Source organism: Stegodyphus dumicola, chromosome 11, assembly GCF_044657685.1.
Source record: "Stegodyphus dumicola isolate Sdum_Otavi_A_Nest chromosome 11, ASM4465768v1".
Lineage (NCBI taxonomy): Eukaryota > Metazoa > Arthropoda > Arachnida > Araneae > Eresidae > Stegodyphus > Stegodyphus dumicola.
Genome location: NC_140778.1, coordinates 167146873 through 167165195, shown reverse-complemented (window position 1 = coordinate 167165195; position 18323 = coordinate 167146873). Strand labels below are relative to the sequence as shown.

General features: G+C 45.1%; 1 protein-coding gene, 2 non-coding genes and 3 pseudogenes across 3 annotated transcripts; all 6 read right to left on the bottom strand.

The window, feature by feature from the left end:
- Positions 1-1192: 1192 nt before the first annotated feature.
- On the bottom strand, positions 1193-1313 carry LOC146994617 (U2 spliceosomal RNA; annotated as a pseudogene).
- A 1909-nt stretch (positions 1314-3222) lies between these two features.
- LOC146994616 (U2 spliceosomal RNA) lies at positions 3223-3411 on the bottom strand. The gene has a single exon (XR_015044286.1). It is a non-coding gene; the product is annotated as a U2 spliceosomal RNA (small nuclear RNA).
- An 865-nt stretch (positions 3412-4276) lies between these two features.
- LOC146994615 (uncharacterized protein T26G10.4-like) lies at positions 4277-5458 on the bottom strand. Its single transcript, XM_085826393.1, has one exon. It carries the CDS (start codon positions 5456-5458, stop codon positions 4277-4279), a length of 1182 nt encoding a protein of 393 aa, XP_085682519.1.
- Positions 5459-8779: 3321 nt separating this feature from the next.
- On the bottom strand, positions 8780-8900 carry LOC146994614 (U2 spliceosomal RNA; annotated as a pseudogene).
- Positions 8901-10809: 1909 nt separating this feature from the next.
- On the bottom strand, positions 10810-10998 carry LOC146994613 (U2 spliceosomal RNA). The gene has a single exon (XR_015044301.1). It is a non-coding gene; the product is annotated as a U2 spliceosomal RNA (small nuclear RNA).
- A 5515-nt stretch (positions 10999-16513) lies between these two features.
- LOC146994612 (U2 spliceosomal RNA) lies at positions 16514-16634 on the bottom strand (annotated as a pseudogene).
- Positions 16635-18323: the final 1689 nt, after the last annotated feature.

The window sequence follows — 18323 nt, the reverse complement described above, 5'->3', positions numbered from 1 at the left end:
CAGACTCTTGGAGAAGTATAACTGCGTCTTGTAGAAGTGACAGCAGTCAACGGAGGGGAGGGAGCAGTATTGCTGGCCCGAATTCTACGGAGAAGCTCACAGATTTGACCGCTTCTTCCCAAGGGTGGAACTGTAGGCGTAACAAAGGCAGCAACATGACGAGGAGCACCAGGGGGTCCAGGAGGCGTGTCCAAAGTAGACAGTGGACATCCATCAGCAGGTGGCAAAGGATGAGGCATAGAGACATTGGTAACCTCTCTGTGAAGACACAGTCCATTAGCGGCACTCGAATCCAGCAACGCATCATTGGGGACAAAAGTGGTGGCACAGGACTGACGGGAAGTCAAACTGGAACAATCGGGCTGTACAGGTAGGGAAGTGAGCACTCCAGGAAAGGCGCCATCACTCGCAGCAGGCCTGGGCGGGGAAACTCCAGAGACGAGAGAAGAAGTGTTCAGGAGTCCACTAGGGAGGTCGGAGGAATCATCAGGGCATCTAGCAAAAGGTGGAGATCTAGAACCAGGGCTCCGGACATCAGGGGGTGGTCGAGGCTTCGGCCGGGCAGCAAGGCGATGTGGAGACGACATCATCAACGTATCCTTGAATCGTGTGAAGAAATCCCAGAAATGCAGGAAAACAAGCCTCTCGGCAAGATCAATCTAGGCAGCATGGAGTTGGGAGCGTCCAACAAAGCTTCAGCGAGTCAAAAAAAAAAAAAAAAAAAAAGGGAAGAGGGGGAGGTGAAAAGTGGAAGAGCAAAGAAGGAGAAAAGAAGAAAAGGAGTAGCCACACCCACAATTAAGAGGGAGTTAGCAGAAACGAAATGAGAGGGCTTATCAAAGCAAGAAAGACACTGCAAGCAGTGTTTTCCTGAATGAGAAGCAAGAGATAATAGGAAGGAACCACTTCCTTACTGAGAACGACTAAAAACAGCCGAATCAGCAACAAAAGGGGGAGGGAAAGGAAAGACCCGTACAAACACCAAAGTATGCTGCAAGTAGCACATTCAGTGCAGACAGGAAGGAACCGCTCGCTCACAGGTAACCTGCTCGCTCGCAGAGGATAGGAAAGGGCCCCATTGAACGCAAGTAAGGAACGTAATCGAACCATCAAGCGTCAATGGGAGAAGGGGAAAAGAAAGCAAAAACCATACTTACAGACCGCTTTAGCTCCGCTTCAGCTCCGTTCTCCAGAAGAGTGAAGTTAATCCATCAGCAACATTCCACTGTGAAGATAAAAATAAATGAGTGCACAATTAAGCTGATAAGAACAGATACTACACTTTGATCTTAGCCAAAAGGCCGAGAAGCGATGCAGAATTCTCTGGCGTGATGAATTCACTTTCAATTTTTCATATTTCAAAAGTCCTGAGCATTCGTGCAGGGGGAGAAGGGGGTGCAGAAGACTCAGGTTAGCGAGTGCTGCTTGGGGGGTTTTTATGATATGTCGTTATTTCATCCTCCTCCTGTGTTACAAAAAAAGAGGTGTACAAGGATGACCAATTTCTGTCTAGTCAAGTGGATCATTTTGCGGTCCTTTCTAATGTTCCCATTCTGGAGGCGTCAGTCCCCTCCTCCTTGGGCGGGGCTAGTTTTAAAAAGCCAAGGACGTCAAAAGTTCATTTCATTCAAGATTCAATTGCAAATTTTATTCTTACTACAGCAAATGAACCACAATGCTGAAATATCCTCACAGATATTTCTACAATATCGCAATAACTTACAGTAGTTATATTGGACGTTTTACGGAAACGTTGGCCGGAACAAAATTCAAAGTAGAAAAAGTTAATCCGATCTCAACGCGAAATCGCTACAGTCAATAACAGCAGTAAGTAAACAACTGAATTCCGGTGTTTTCCTCCAGCTTTTATAAGCTTATGCACCATGCAACATAATATTCTCGTATTTTCTCAATTTTTTTTTCAGATGGGAAAAGAGGACAATGAAATATTCATGAAAGTGTTCATTTCTCTGGAGTAGCTTCCTCCTCCGAAAAATCTCATTCTTCACTGCAGGTGAATATAAAACAAATGTAATTACAAAGGCAATAAAAATAGCAAAACCAAAAATAAATAAATAAATATTCCTGGAGTTATCGAATGCCCATGCTTGGGAAGAAATTATTTTTTGTGATTAAACAAATATTGAGACAGTAAAATTTATCAGCCAAAACTGCATTACATAATGCCAGAGTTTGATTGACACAAACTCGACATGCACAGTCCAGCACATGGTTTCCAACTCAGAGATACTCTCTCTCTCTCTTCAGTTCAAACGTTGCACTTGAAAACACAGAGTGAAATATTAGGAACTTAAAACAATTAAACAAACAGAAAAATTACAAAAAACACTTTACAAATTCATTTGTAATATGTACAATAAAACAGTACTTTTTAATTTACAATTAATGATTACTTTGTATTCTACACTTCCACACTAGTGGCGGGCAAGCCATCTCAAAACTCAGAATAAACTGCTTTCTGCATAGTGCAGCCATGTATTGGCATTTTCCCGTTTGTTAATATTAATGTGCCAACAAAATAAATGAATGAATGAATAAAAACATAAATACAACAATCCTTAACAATAATTGTAGACCATTACAATTAGCTGGCGTTTAGAAATCATACAGAGACAAACAAAACATTAGGAAACAGACAGAAAAATCTTTGTTGCTGCAGTGTGCCTACAAACATTTTACACCCTTTTGAGAGTTATTTACAATAAAAAGGCTCGTGTGTTGAAAGAAGCAATGTGTATACGCGCGCTGTAGTGGGAAAGATCTGGCAAATGTGAATAGGAATTCTCTCAAACTTACATGAAATGAGACAAAAATGTTACTGCAAATGAAATTTGAGTGATATTTCGAGGCCGATCTTCCTTCAATCAGTCAGACAGAATGAGTAAGTTGTTAACAGTACGGGGAAAAAAATGTGGATTTTATGGGATTTCTGTAAATACGAATAAAACTTCGTATTTACAGAAACCAGAACTTGACACTGAAAAGAACGAGGGTTAAACCCGAGGCTCCAGAATGTTCCCATTCCGAGGAAAAGAACGAGGGGCCCGAGCAATAGCAAGTTAAAAAAAAGGCAGGTCGCCGCACACTCGTACAAAGGTATGATGTTGTCAGACCTTCGGTTTTCTGAAATTTGAAGGGGCCATTTTAAAAGGACGTTTTCCTGAGGATGCAGTGGGTGAGTGAAGTTTCTGCTTTTTGGATATATTGTGGGCCGTATCCTGCAAGTAGTGCCATAGCAGGCCAACCCGTGGCGAGGGCGGAATAAATTCCTAACCACAAGCCTATCTGCAAAAATTAGTTTAATATCTTGACGTCATGTCGACGTCGTATCAGATATTAAGCTGATAAGAACAGATAAAACCAATTTTATTGAGCAAATATTAACAATATTTACAGACTATGTACAATCAAGTACAGCGTTCAACAAGAATTTAGTATATCATTACAGAGTAAAAATGTATACGTGAAGTGCAATACAGCAAAAGTATTACAAATTGTAGATTATATACATGAAATAAAACATAAAATATAAAATATAAAATATACAACTGATGGTGATGCGTAAATGTGACACACATCATTTTCTTGTTTTAACATACCGTGTTGGCTAAGATTGCATGTCAATGTTCACTAGTCAAAGTTCATGTGTCAAAGTTCATGAGTCAGAGTTCAAACAGTCCAGGATTTGCAAAAGGCACAAGTTCGTAAGAATTTACAGTTCGTACCTAATTTTCATTTGCCTGGGAGTGGCTTTGTTCATTATTTGGAGGATTTGCCTCGGTGAGTAGTGTGACTTCGCTTCTTCCACTTAAATGTCCAACGTAGATATTCCTGCTATGGCGGATTACATCGCTGACGCATAGCATCCGAAGGAGGCGGGCATAGGAACGGGAACAGGCGATGTTGATGAATTTATCATTCGCACGATCCCATGACCCCAGTGCACCTATGACGAATGGAACGATCACGCAGTGTCCACGTTCTTGGGCGATGGAAGGACGGAGCATTTCATATTTTTCAAGCTTTCTGGCTCTCGCTTCAGCAAAGGCACCCAAGTGGTTTTCGAAGGGGATTGTAACGTCAATGAGGAAGTGTTGTCCATCCCTTTCAACTAGGAGGTCAGGCCTAAGCCGTGAGGTGTTAAGGGACTGGTCCACAGAAATGATGTTGAAGTCTCTCTCACACATCTTGATTAGGCGATCGACAATCGCATTGTGTCGCTCTTTGTAGAGGGTTGAGTATGCCATGCAATGATCTAAAACATGTGGGAGAGTTTCTCTGTCGGCTCCACAACGCGACATCTTGGGTCAAGGTTGGACCATGGCTTGGCGCCATTAAGGCTAACAAGATTCAGTCGGGCCTTATGGACGAACCTCCAATCTGCAAATCGATTGTAACTTCCAGATTGCAAAAAGTGGGTGGAGGCTTTTGAGGCGGCAACACATTCCAATGTTTTTCCTTGATTGGGGAGAGACAGGTGGCGTTCATCTCTGACGGATTTACAGGACTTCCTGATCGAGGTGGCAATATTGCGGCGGTGTACTGCTGTAGCTGAAAAATCACCGGCTTCGATGACAGGGAGGCAATTCTGAATCGTCCACTTGACCTTCAATCTCCTGGAGGCAGCACGAGCAGCAGTCCAGATGTTCCCAATACGGTTGCTGCTTCTACGGAATTCTCCATCAGTAGTGCCAGAGAGGAAGGCAGCAACATCCGGGTCCTCATCCCGCAGTTGCAAGCAATGTCTCACAGTATCTTTTAGATCCTCCCAGGCCAAAGAACGTACAAAGGTGTCACGCGAAGTCAGAAGCTTGAACGCTGTATCTATCGCAAAGATATCTGATTCCTCAGCAGCCATCGGCAAGTTAACAGCTCCACTGGCCGGGCTTCCATAAAGGTAGTCATTAGTGGCACGGTGAGGGAGATAGAGAGTGTCTTTCAAAAGCGGCCGTAAGACCTTGTCGAGCTTTTCCCACTCTCCCTTAGGAATCTGGGATGTGCGCATTGCAAACGTGAAGGATGGGTACAGGAATGTTTTAACGGCATCCAATCTCTGCCAGGGTGCCAATTTTGATGTCAGGAGTCTCCGTCCATTTCCAATGAACCGCTCGATGCTGGAAGGAGTGCCACATTCTCCCAGGAATCCAACTGGCTTTCCCAAAAAGTCGCAAGTCTCTCCATCATTGAGGTGGCGGATGGGCTGTCCATTGATGTTGAACTGCGTGGGTCGAGTGCCAGCAGGTCTGCAACCGGTCAGGTGAAGGGAGGCGCACTTAGTTCCATTAATCCCAAGCGAGAGTAAGTCACATGAAGTGGAGAATTTGTTGATGAGTGCCTGAAGCTCAGCAGGTGAGGAAGCAAGGAGGGCAACGTCATCTGCATATGCCAGAATAGCACCGCTGTCCGAAGAGGCCGTGTTCCAGAGAATGGGATCCATTGTTGTGACAAAGAGAACGCCACTCAGAGGATCACCTTGAAGGATGCCAGAGCGAACTGGGATGGGGGCGTGGTACCGTCGTTTGACACGAATTCAGTAGATACATTTTCATACATGTCTTTGATGATGCTGCAGAAGTGATTTCCAGCACCAATGTACTCAAGAATGTCAGAGATAGCTGAGTGTGGGACGGACCCGAAGGCGTCAGCAATATCCATCCACGCAACACAAAGGTCTTTTTTCTGTGTTCTAGCATCATTCATCTTCTTTTGAAGCAGGAAGTTGTTCTCCACAACACCATCAAATGGGCGAAATCCCTTTTGGCCTGGGTGGAGGATGTCATTGCATTCAAGCCAATCGGACAGTCTAGTAGCAAGGAGGCCAGAGAAAATCTTTGCAATAGACCGACAAAGTGAAATCGGTCGCCAGTTATTCGGGTCGTCAGGGTCGCCTTTCTTGTAAATCAAGATGCTCCTAGAGTTCTTCCAAGAGTGAGGGATTCTACGGAACCGAAGGCAGATGTTAAAGAGAACAGTCCGAACGCATCCCTCCGGGTCCAGAGATCTCCAATGGTTGTAAGTGAGTCGATCCGGCCCAGGTGCCGTGTTCTCAAATCTTCTGAGCCTGGTAATAACCTCAGCTTCAGTGAAAGGCTCCATATTATTCGGCGAAGAGATCTGTGGCGGGGATCTAGAGTTGAGGATGGAGTTGTTGAAAGTTCTGTCCGTCCTGGTGTGGCTAAAGTGTTCCTCTAGGCGTGAGAGGGGAATTTCACAGTTCCTTGAATTGCCAGACATAATAAGCCGTGCCGCCCGCCTTCTATTCCTTCTGTAAAGCTTCTGTAAGGCAGTGGCGTCATCAATATTTACAGGGGCCCGCTGGGGAGTGGGAACAGACGACTGAAGCCTGCATTCCCCCTGTGCAAACCCGATGATCTCATTGAGTGTGTTCTGGAAGAGGTCCCAGGAGTCATTGGTGACCTCGCTGTTCAGGATGTTGTCAAGGATTGGCAGGAAGCAGGAAAGGGCACTGGAGGCAGGAGGGGCCTGTAGAGCAGGAGCAGGAGCAACAGAAGCCAATGGGGGGCATGGACTTGCAGGAGGTAGCACAGTCGTCACGGATGGATCAGGATTACTTGCAATCGCTGGGGCAACATCATTAGGACTGGTAGTAGAAGCCACAGGAGAGACAGGAAGTACAGCTGAAGTGAGTGTAGCCAAGTTCCTGTTCCTTGCATCCTGTCTTCTGTGATACATCCGGTGATTGTCAAGGCCCTTCCTAGAAGTGAAAGACCTGTCACATAGCCGGCATTGGAATCTACGTTGTACTGAAGAAGTCTCAGACTGCGACATAAGGTGTAGTCCATTTGCGAGGCAGGAGTGGTGTGACGGTCGTCCACTTATGGCGTTGTTGCAATGGAGGCAGAAGTATTTGACTGAATGGATTTCAATATCATGGTTATTAAGCAAATGCCTTTCCAGTGATCTTCTCTGTGCAGTCCACTTGCAACTGCTGTAGGCAAATCTGCATCCAGTCTCTGTGCAAACGAAATTCGGGGGAATGGGAAAGAAGACAAGCAAGGATGACTCCTCTCGAGAAGGCTGGCGTGGGACTGAGTCAGTAGGTCCATCAGCAGCAGGAGAGCCACCAGCAGGGTCAGATGAGCAGCCAGGACGACTGACAGAGGCATCCTGAGAATCCTCATTTTGAGTCCTAAGGTACCGGGGGGAGGAGCTCCCATCGGGATCATCCGGCAAGGAGACATCAGCAGGGTCAGCAGGAGAAGCAGGGGGTGAAGCAGACGGTGCAGGTGACACATGGGCAGAAGACACGCAGTGAGGACATGGAGCGCAGGAGGATGCTGAATCAGACGGAGACTCAGACTGTGGAACAGGAGAAGAGGAATTGCAACCCGTTGCAGAGGAAGCAACATTCACAGGTGGATAAGCGTGGCCAGCAGCAGTACGTGACCTGGTGTGATGGCAGACGGGTGATTCACCGGTGATGTCATTTAGTGCGCAGGAAGAAGCCTGAAGGATGGAATCATCATGTAGAGTCCGGGAGTCATCACTACGGTGCGTTCTGATGTGTTTTTCAAGTTTTCTTTTCTGCGAGAAGGCTTTCCCGCAGATAGTGCAGACTCTTGGAGAAGTATAACTGCGTCTTGTAGAAGTGACAGCAGTCAACGGAGGGGAGGGAGCAGTATTGCTGGCCCGAATTCTACGGAGAAGCTCACAGATTTGACCGCTTCTTCCCAAGGGTGGAACTGTAGGCGTAACAAAGGCAGCAACATGACGAGGAGCACCAGGGGGTCCAGGAGGCGTGTCCAAAGTAGACAGTGGACATCCATCAGCAGGTGGCAAAGGATGAGGCATAGAGACATTGGTAACCTCTCTGTGAAGACACAGTCCATTAGCGGCACTCGAATCCAGCAACGCATCATTGGGGACAAAAGTGGTGGCACAGGACTGACGGGAAGTCAAACTGGAACAATCGGGCTGTACAGGTAGGGAAGTGAGCACTCCAGGAAAGGCGCCATCACTCGCAGCAGGCCTGGGCGGGGAAACTCCAGAGACGAGAGAAGAAGTGTTCAGGAGTCCACTAGGGAGGTCGGAGGAATCATCAGGGCATCTAGCAAAAGGTGGAGATCTAGAACCAGGGCTCCGGACATCAGGGGGTGGTCGAGGCTTCGGCCGGGCAGCAAGGCGATGTGGAGACGACATCATCAACGTATCCTTGAATCGTGTGAAGAAATCCCAGAAATGCAGGAAAACAAGAGGCCTCTCGGCAAGATCAATCTAGGCAGCATGGAGTTGGGAGCGTCCAACAAAGCTTCAGCGAGTCAAAAAAAAAAAGGGAAGAGGGGGAGGTGAAAAGTGGAAGAGCAAAGAAGGAGAAAAGAAGAAAAGGAGTAGCCACACCCACAATTAAGAGGGAGTTAGCAGAAACGAAATGAGAGGGCTTATCAAAGCAAGAAAGACACTGCAAGCAGTGTTTTCCTGAATGAGAAGCAAGAGATAATAGGAAGGAACCACTTCCTTACTGAGAACGACTAAAAACAGCCGAATCAGCAACAAAAGGGGGAGGGAAAGGAAAGACCCGTACAAACACCAAAGTATGCTGCAAGTAGCACATTCAGTGCAGACAGGAAGGAACCGCTCGCTCACAGGTAACCTGCTCGCTCGCAGAGGATAGGAAAGGGCCCCATTGAACGCAAGTAAGGAACGTAATCGAACCATCAAGCGTCAATGGGAGAAGGGGAAAAGAAAGCAAAAACCATACTTACAGACCGCTTTAGCTCCGCTTCAGCTCCGTTCTCCAGAAGAGTGAAGTTAATCCATCAGCAACATTCCACTGTGAAGATAAAAATAAATGAGTGCACAATTAAGCTGATAAGAACAGATACTACACTTTGATCTTAGCCAAAAGGCCGAGAAGCGATGCAGAATTCTCTGGCGTGATGAATTCACTTTCAATTTTTCATATTTCAAAAGTCCTGAGCATTCGTGCAGGGGGAGAAGGGGGTGCAGAAGACTCAGGTTAGCGAGTGCTGCTTGGGGGGTTTTTATGATATGTCGTTATTTCATCCTCCTCCTGTGTTACAAAAAAAGAGGTGTACAAGGATGACCAATTTCTGTCTAGTCAAGTGGATCATTTTGCGGTCCTTTCTAATGTTCCCATTCTGGAGGCGTCAGTCCCCTCCTCCTTGGGCGGGGCTAGTTTTAAAAAGCCAAGGACGTCAAAAGTTCATTTCATTCAAGATTCAATTGCAAATTTTATTCTTACTACAGCAAATGAACCACAATGCTGAAATATCCTCACAGATATTTCTACAATATCGCAATAACTTACAGTAGTTATATTGGAAGTTTTACGGAAACGTTGGCCGGAACAAAATTCAAAGTAGAAAAAGTTAATCCGATCTCAACGCGAAATCGCTACAGTCAATAACAGCAGTAAGTAAACAACTGAATTCCGGTGTTTTCCTCCAGCTTTTATAAGCTTATGCACCATGCAACATAATATTCTCGTATTTTCTCAATTTTTTTTTCAGATGGGAAAAGAGGACAATGAAATATTCATGAAAGTGTTCATTTCTCTGGAGTAGCTTCCTCCTCCGAAAAATCTCATTCTTCACTGCAGGTGAATATAAAACAAATGTAATTACAAAGGCAATAAAAATAGCAAAACCAAAAATAAATAAATAAATATTCCTGGAGTTATCGAATGCCCATGCTTGGGAAGAAATTATTTTTTGTGATTAAACAAATATTGAGACAGTAAAATTTATCAGCCAAAACTGCATTACATAATGCCAGAGTTTGATTGACACAAACTCGACATGCACAGTCCAGCACATGGTTTCCAACTCAGAGATACTCTCTCTCTCTCTTCAGTTCAAACGTTGCACTTGAAAACACAGAGTGAAATATTAGGAACTTAAAACAATTAAACAAACAGAAAAATTACAAAAAACACTTTACAAATTCATTTGTAATATGTACAATAAAACAGTACTTTTTAATTTACAATTAATGATTACTTTGTATTCTACACTTCCACACTAGTGGCGGGCAAGCCATCTCAAAACTCAGAATAAACTGCTTTCTGCATAGTGCAGCCATGTATTGGCATTTTCCCGTTTGTTAATATTAATGTGCCAACAAAATAAATGAATGAATGAATAAAAACATAAATACAACAATCCTTAACAATAATTGTAGACCATTACAATTAGCTGGCGTTTAGAAATCATACAGAGACAAACAAAACATTAGGAAACAGACAGAAAAATCTTTGTTGCTGCAGTGTGCCTACAAACATTTTACACCCTTTTGAGAGTTATTTACAATAAAAAGGCTCGTGTGTTGAAAGAAGCAATGTGTATACGCGCGCTGTAGTGGGAAAGATCTGGCAAATGTGAATAGGAATTCTCTCAAACTTACATGAAATGAGACAAAAATGTTACTGCAAATGAAATTTGAGTGATATTTCGAGGCCGATCTTCCTTCAATCAGTCAGACAGAATGAGTAAGTTGTTAACAGTACGGGGAAAAAAATGTGGATTTTATGGGATTTCTGTAAATACGAATAAAACTTCGTATTTACAGAAACCAGAACTTGACACTGAAAAGAACGAGGGTTAAACCCGAGGCTCCAGAATGTTCCCATTCCGAGGAAAAGAACGAGGGGCCCGAGCAATAGCAAGTTAAAAAAAAGGCAGGTCGCCGCACACTCGTACAAAGGTATGATGTTGTCAGACCTTCGGTTTTCTGAAATTTGAAGGGGCCATTTTAAAAGGACGTTTTCCTGAGGATGCAGTGGGTGAGTGAAGTTTCTGCTTTTTGGATATATTGTGGGCCGTATCCTGCAAGTAGTGCCATAGCAGGCCAACCCGTGGCGAGGGCGGAATAAATTCCTAACCACAAGCCTATCTGCAAAAATTAGTTTAATATCTTGACGCCATGTCGACGTCGTATCAGATATTAAGCTGATAAGAACAGATAAAACCAATTTTATTGAGCAAATATTAACAATATTTACAGACTATGTACAATCAAGTACAGCGTTCAACAAGAATTTAGTATATCATTACAGAGTAAAAATGTATACGTGAAGTGCAATACAGCAAAAGTATTACAATTTGTAGATTATATACATGAAATAAAACATAAAATATAAAATATAAAATATACAACTGATGGTGATGCGTAAATGTGACATACATCATTTTCTTGTTTTAACATACCGTGTTGGCTAAGATTGCATGTCAATGTTCACTAGTCAAAGTTCATGTGTCAAAGTTCATGAGTCAGAGTTCAAACAGTCCAGGATTTGCAAAAGGCACAAGTTCGTAAGAATTTACAGTTCGTACCTAATTTTCATTTGCCTGGGAGTGGCTTTGTTCATTATTTGGAGGATTTGCCTCGGTGAGTAGTGTGACTTCGCTTCTTCCACTTAAATGTCCAACGTAGATATTCATGCTATGGCGGATTACATCGCTGACGCATAGCATCCGAAGGAGGCGGGCATAGGAACGGGAACAGGCGATGTTGATGAATTTATCATTCGCACGATCCCATGACCCCAGTGCACCTATGACGAATGGAACGATCACGCAGTGTCCACGTTCTTGGGCGATGGAAGCACGGAGCATTTCATATTTTTCAAGCTTTCTGGCTCTCGCTTCAGCAAAGGCACCCAAGTGGTTTTCGAAGGGGATTGTAACGTCAATGAGGAAGTGTTGTCCATCCCTTTCAACTAGGAGGTCAGGCCTAAGCCGTGAGGTGTTAAGGGACTGGTCCACAGAAATGATGTTGAAGTCTCTCTCACACATCTTGATTAGGCGATCGACAATCGCATTGTGTCGCTCTTTGTAGAGGGTTGAGTATGCCATGCAATGATCTAAAACATGTGGGAGAGTTTCTCTGTCGGCTCCACAACGCGACATCTTGGGTCAAGGTTGGACCATGGCTTGGCGCCATTAAGGCTAACAAGATTCAGTCGGGCCTTATGGACGAACCTCCAATCTGCAAATCGAGTGTAACTTCCAGATTGCAAAAAGTGGGTGGAGGCTTTTGAGGCGGCAACACATTCCAATGTTTTTCCTTGATTGGGGAGAGACAGGTGGCGTTCATCTCTGACGGATTTACAGGACTTCCTGATCGAGGTGGCAATATTGCGGCGGTGTACTGCTGTAGCTGAAAAATCACCGGCTTCGATGACAGGGAGGCAATTCTGAATCGTCCACTTGACCTGCAATCTCCTGGAGGCAGCACGAGCAGCAGTCCAGATGTTCCCAATACGGTTGCTGCTTCTACGGAATTCTCCATCAGTAGTGCCAGAGAGGAAGGCAGCAACATCCGGGTCCTCATCCCGCAGTTGCAAGCGATGTCTCACAGTATCTTTTAGATCCTCCCAGGCCAAAGAACGTACAAAGGTGTCACGCGAAGTCAGAAGCTTGAACGCTGTATCTATCGCAAAGATATCTGATTCCTCAGCAGCCATCGGCAAGTTAACAGCTCCACTGGCCGGGCTTCCATAAAGGTAGTCATTAGTGGCACGGTGAGGGAGATAGAGAGTGTCTTTCAAAAGCGGTCGTAAGACCTTGTCGAGCTTTTCCCACTCTCCCTTAGGAATCTGGGATGTGCGCATTGCAAAGGTGAAGAATGGGTACAGGAATGTTTTAACGGCATCCAATCTCTGCCAGGGTGCCAATTTTGATGTCAGGAGTCTCCGTCCATTTCCAATGAACCGCTCGATGCTGGAAGGAGTGCCACATTCTCCCAGGAATCCAACTGGCTTTCCCAAAAAGTCGCAAGTCTCTCCATCATTGAGGTGGCGGATGGGCTGTCCATTGATGTTGAACTGCGTGGGTCGAATGCCAGCAGGTCTGCAACCGGTCAGGTGAAGGGAGGCGCACTTAGTTCCATTAATCCCAAGCGAGAGTAAGTCACATGAAGTGGAGAATTTGTTGATCAGTGACTGAAGCTCAGCAGGTGAGGAAGCAAGGAGGGCAACGTCATCTGCATATGCCAGAATAGCACCGCTGTCCGAAGAGGCCGTGTTCCAGAGAATGGGATCCATTGTTGTGACAAAGAGAACGCCACTCAGAGGATCACCTTGAAGGATGCCAGAGCGAACTGGGATGGGGGGCGTGGTACCGTCGTTTGACACGAATTCAGTAGATACATTTTCATACATGTCTTTGATGATGCTGCAGAAGTGATTTCCAGCACCAATGTACTCAAGAGTGTCAGAGATAGCTGAGTGTGGGACGGACCCGAAGGCGTCAGCAATATCCATCCACGCAACACAAAGGTCTTTTTTCTGTGTTCTAGCATCATTCATCTTCTTTTGAAGCAGGAAGTTGTTCTCCACAACACCATCAAATGGGCGAAATCCCTTTTGGCCTGGGTGGAGGATGTCATTGCATTCAAGCCAATCGGACAGTCTAGTAGCAAGGAGGCCAGAGAAAATCTTTGCAATAGTCCGACAAAGTGAAATCGGTCGCCAGTTATTCGGGTCGTCAGGGTCGCCTTTCTTGTAAATCAAGATGCTCCTAGAGTTCTTCCAAGAGTGAGGGATTCTACGGAACCGAAGGCAGATGTTAAAGAGAACAGTCAGAACGCATCCCTCCGGGTCCAGAGATCTCCAATGGTTGTAAGTGAGTCGATTCGGCCCAGGTGCCGTGTTCTCAAATCTTCTGAGCCTGGTAATAACCTCAGCTTCAGTGAAAGGCTCCATATTAATCGGCGAAGAGATCTGTGGCGGGGATCTAGAGTTGAGGATGGAGTTGTTGAAAGTTCTGTCCGTCCTGGTGTGGCTAAAGTGTTCCTCTAGGCGTGAGAGTGGAATTTCACAGTTCCTTGAATTGCCAGACATAATAAGCCGTGCCGCCCGCCTTCTATTCCTTCTGTAAAGCTTCTGTAAGGCAGTGGCGTCATCAATATTTACAGGGGCCCGCTGGGGAGTGGGAACAGACGACTGAAGCCTGCATTCCCCCTGTGCAAACCCGATGATCTCATTGAGTGTGTTCTGGAAGAGGTCCCAGGAGTCATTGGTGACCTCGCTGTTCAGGATGTTGTCAAGGATTGGCAGGAAGCAGGAAAGGGCACTGGAGGCAGGAGGGGCCTGTAGAGCAGGAGCAGGAGCAACAGAAGCCAATGGGGGGCATGGACTTGCAGGAGGTAGCACAGTCGTCACGGATGGATCAGGATTACTTGCAATCGCTGGGGCAACATCATTAGGACTGGTAGTAGAAGCCCGAGGAGAGACAGGAAGTACAGCTGAAGTGAGTGTAGCCAAGTTCCTGTTCCTTGCATCCTGTCTTCTGTGATACATCCGGTGATTGTCAAGGCCCTTCCTAGAAGTGAAAGACCTGTCACATAGCCGGCATTGGAATCTACGTTGTACTGAAGAAGTCTCAGACTGCGACATAAGGTGTAGTCCATTTGCGAGGCAGGAGTGGTGTGACGGTCGTCTACTTATGGCGTTGTTGCAATGGAGGCAGAAGTATTTGACTGAATGGATTTCAATATCATGGTTATTAAGCAAATGCCTTTCCAGTGATCTTCTCTGTGCAGTCCACTTGCAACTGCTGTAGGCAAATCTGCATCCAGTCTCTGTGCAAACGAAATTCCGGGGAATGGGAAAGAAGACAAGCAAGGATGACTCCTCTCGAGAAGGCTGGCGTGGGACTGAGTCAGTAGGTCCATCAGCAGCAGGAGAGCCACCAGCAGGGTCAGATGAGCAGCCAGGACGACTGACAGAGGCATCCTGAGAATCCTCATTTTGAGTCCTAAGGTACCGGGGGGAGGAGCTCCCATCGGGATCATCCGGCAAGGAGACATCAGCAGGGTCAGCAGGAGAAGCAGGGGGTGAAGCAGACGGTGCAGGTGACACATGGGCAGAAGACACGCAGTTAGGGCATGGAGCGCAGGAGGATGCTGAATCGGACGGACACTCAGACTGTGGAACAGGAGCAGAGGAATTGGAACCCGTTGCAGAGGAAGCAACATTCACAGGTGGATAAGCGTGGCCAGCAGCAGTACGCGACCTGGTGTGATGGCAGACGGGTGATTCACCGGTGATGTCATTTGGTGCGCAGGAAGAAGCCTGAAGGATGGAATCATCATGTAGAGTCCGGGAGTTATCACTACGGTGCGTTCTGATGTGTTATTCAAGTTTTCTTTTCTGCGAGAAGGCTTTCCCGCAGATAGTGCAGACTCTTGGAGAAGTATAACTGCGAGGACTGACACAAGAAGACATATTTTGAAGACTATTAGAGGGAAGCAAAGTATCCAAGATCTCCCCCGGATGACATGAAGACGTCAAGCTGGATGTGGAAGAGACATGCATTGTGGGAAACTTAACCGCAGCAATAGGTGAGTCATGTCTTGTAGAAGTGACAGCAGTCAACGGAGGGGAGGGAGCAGTATTGCTGGCCCGAATTCTACGGAGAAGCTCACAGATTTGACCGCTTCTTCCCAAGGGTGGAACTGTAGGCGTAACAAAGGCAGCAACATGACGAGGAGCACCAGGGGGTCCAGGAGGCGTGTCCAAAGTAGACAGTGGACATCCATCAGCAGGTGGCAAAGGATGAGGCATAGAGACATTGGTAACCTCTCTGTGAAGACACAGTCCATTAGCGGCACTCGAATCCAGCAACGCATCATTGGGGACAAAAGTGGTGGCACAGGACTGACGGGAAGTCAAACTGGAACAATCGGGCTGTACAGGTAGGGAAGTGAGCACTCCAGGAAAGGCGCCATCACTCGCAGCAGGCCTGGGCGGGGAAACTCCAGAGACGAGAGAAGAAGTGTTCAGGAGTCCACTAGGGAGGTCGGAGGAATCATCAGGGCATCTAGCAAAAGGTGGAGATCTAGAACCAGGGCTCCGGACATCAGGGGGTGGTCGAGGCTTCGGCCGGGCAGCAAGGCGATGTGGAGACGACATCATCAACGTATCCTTGAATCGTGTGAAGAAATCCCAGAAATGCAGGAAAACAAGAGGCCTCTCGGCAAGATCAATCTAGGCAGCATGGAGTTGGGAGCGTCCAACAAAGCTTCAGCGAGTCAAAAAAAAAAGGGAAGAGGGGGAGGTGAAAAGTGGAAGAGCAAAGAAGGAGAAAAGAAGAAAAGGAGTAGCCACACCCACAATTAAGAAGGAGTTAGCAGAAACGAAATGAGAGGGCTTATCAAAGCAAGATAGACACTGCAAGCAGTGTTTTCCTGAATGGGAAGCAAGAGATAATAGGAAGGAACCACTTCCTTACTGAGAACGACTAAAAACAGCCGAATCAGCAACAAAAGGGGGAGGGAAAGGAAAGACCCGTACAAACACCAAAGTATGCTGCAAGCAGCACATTCAGTGCAGACAGGAAGGAACCGCTCGCTCACAGGTAACCTGCTCGCTCGCAGAGGATGGGAAAGGGCCCCATTGAACGCAAGTAAGGAACGTAATCGAACCATCAAGCGTCAATGGGAGAAGGGGAAAAGAAAGCAAAAACCACACTTACAGACCGCTTTAGCTCCGCTTCAGCTCCGTTCTCCAGAAGAGTGAAGTTAATCCATCAGCAACATTCCACTGTGAAGATAAAAATAAATGAGTGCACAATTAAGCTGATATGAACAGATACTACACTTTGATCTTAGCCAAAAGGCCGAGAAGCGATGCAGAATTCTCTGGCGTGATGAATTCACTTTCAATTTTTCATATTTCAAAAGTCCTGAGCATTCGTGCAGGGGGAGAAGGGGGTGCAGAAGACTCAGGTTAGCGAGTGCTGCTTGGGGGGTTTTTATGATATGTCGTTATTTCATCCTCCTCCTGTGTTACAAAAAAAGAGGTGTACAAGGATGACCAATTTCTGTCTAGTCAAGTGGATCATTTTGCGGTCCTTTCTAATGTTCCCATTCTGGAGGCGTCAGTCCCCTCCTCCTTGGGCGGGGCTAGTTTTAAAAAGCCAAGGACGTCAAAAGTTCATTTCATTCAAGATTCAATTGCAAATTTTATTCTTACTACAGCAAATGAACCACAATGCTGAAATATCCTCACAGATATTTCTACAATATCGCAATAACTTACAGTAGTTATATTGGACGTTTTACGGAAACGTTGGCCGGAACAAAATTCAAAGTAGAAAAAGTTAATCCGATCTCAACGCGAAATCGCTACAGTCAATAACAGCAGTAAGTAAACAACTGAATTCCGGTGTTTTCCTCCAGCTTTTATAAGCTTATGCACCATGCAACATAATATTCTCGTATTTTCTCAATTTTTTTTCAGATGGGAAAAGAGGACAATGAAATATTCATGAAAGTGTTCATTTCTCTGGAGTAGCTTCCTCCTCCGAAAAATCTCATTCTTCACTGCAGGTGAATATAAAACAAATGTAATTACAAAGGCAATAAAAATAGCAAAACCAAAAATAAATAAATAAATATTCCTGGAGTTATCGAATGCCCATGCTTGGGAAGAAATTATTTTTTGTGATTAAACAAATATTGAGACAGTAAAATTTATCAGCCAAAACTGCATTACATAATGCCAGAGTTTGATTGACACAAACTCGACATGCACAGTCCAGCACATGGTTTCCAACTCAGAGATACTCTCTCTCTCTCTTCAGTTCAAACGTTGCACTTGAAAACACAGAGTGAAATATTAGGAACTTAAAACAATTAAACAAACAGAAAAATTACAAAAAACACTTTACAAATTCATTTGTAATATGTACAATAAAACAGTACTTTTTAATTTACAATTAATGATTACTTTGTATTCTACACTTCCACACTAGTGGCGGGCAAGCCATCTCAAAACTCAGAATAAACTGCTTCCTGCATAGTGCAGCCATCTATTGGCATTTTCCCGTTTGTTAATATTAATGTGCCAACAAAATAAATGAATGAATGAATAAAAACATAAATACAACAATCCTTAACAATAATTGTAGACCATTACAATTAGCTGGCGTTTAGAAATCATACAGAGACAAACAAAACATTAGGAAACAGACAGAAAAATCTTTGTTGCTGCAGTGTGACTACAAACATTTTACACCCTTTTCAGAGTTATTTACAATAAAAAGGCTCGTGTGTTGAAAGAAGCAATGTGTATACGCGCGCTGTAGTGGGAAAGATCTGGCAAATGTGAATAGGAATTGTCTCAAACTTACATGAAATGAGACAAAAATGTTACTGCAAAAGAAATTTGAGTGATATTTCGAGGCCGATCTTCCTTCAATCAGTCAGACAGAATGAGTAAGTTGTTAACAGTACGGGGAAAAAAATGTGGATTTTATGGGATTTCTGTAAATACGAATAAAACTTCGTATTTACAGAAACCAGAACTTGACACTGAA

Bases quoted from the DNA above. Each gene is read 5' to 3' on its own strand.
- LOC146994615 (XM_085826393.1), bottom strand. From the start codon at position 5,458: ATGGATCCCATTCTCTGGAACACGGCCTCTTCGGACAGCGGTGCTATT.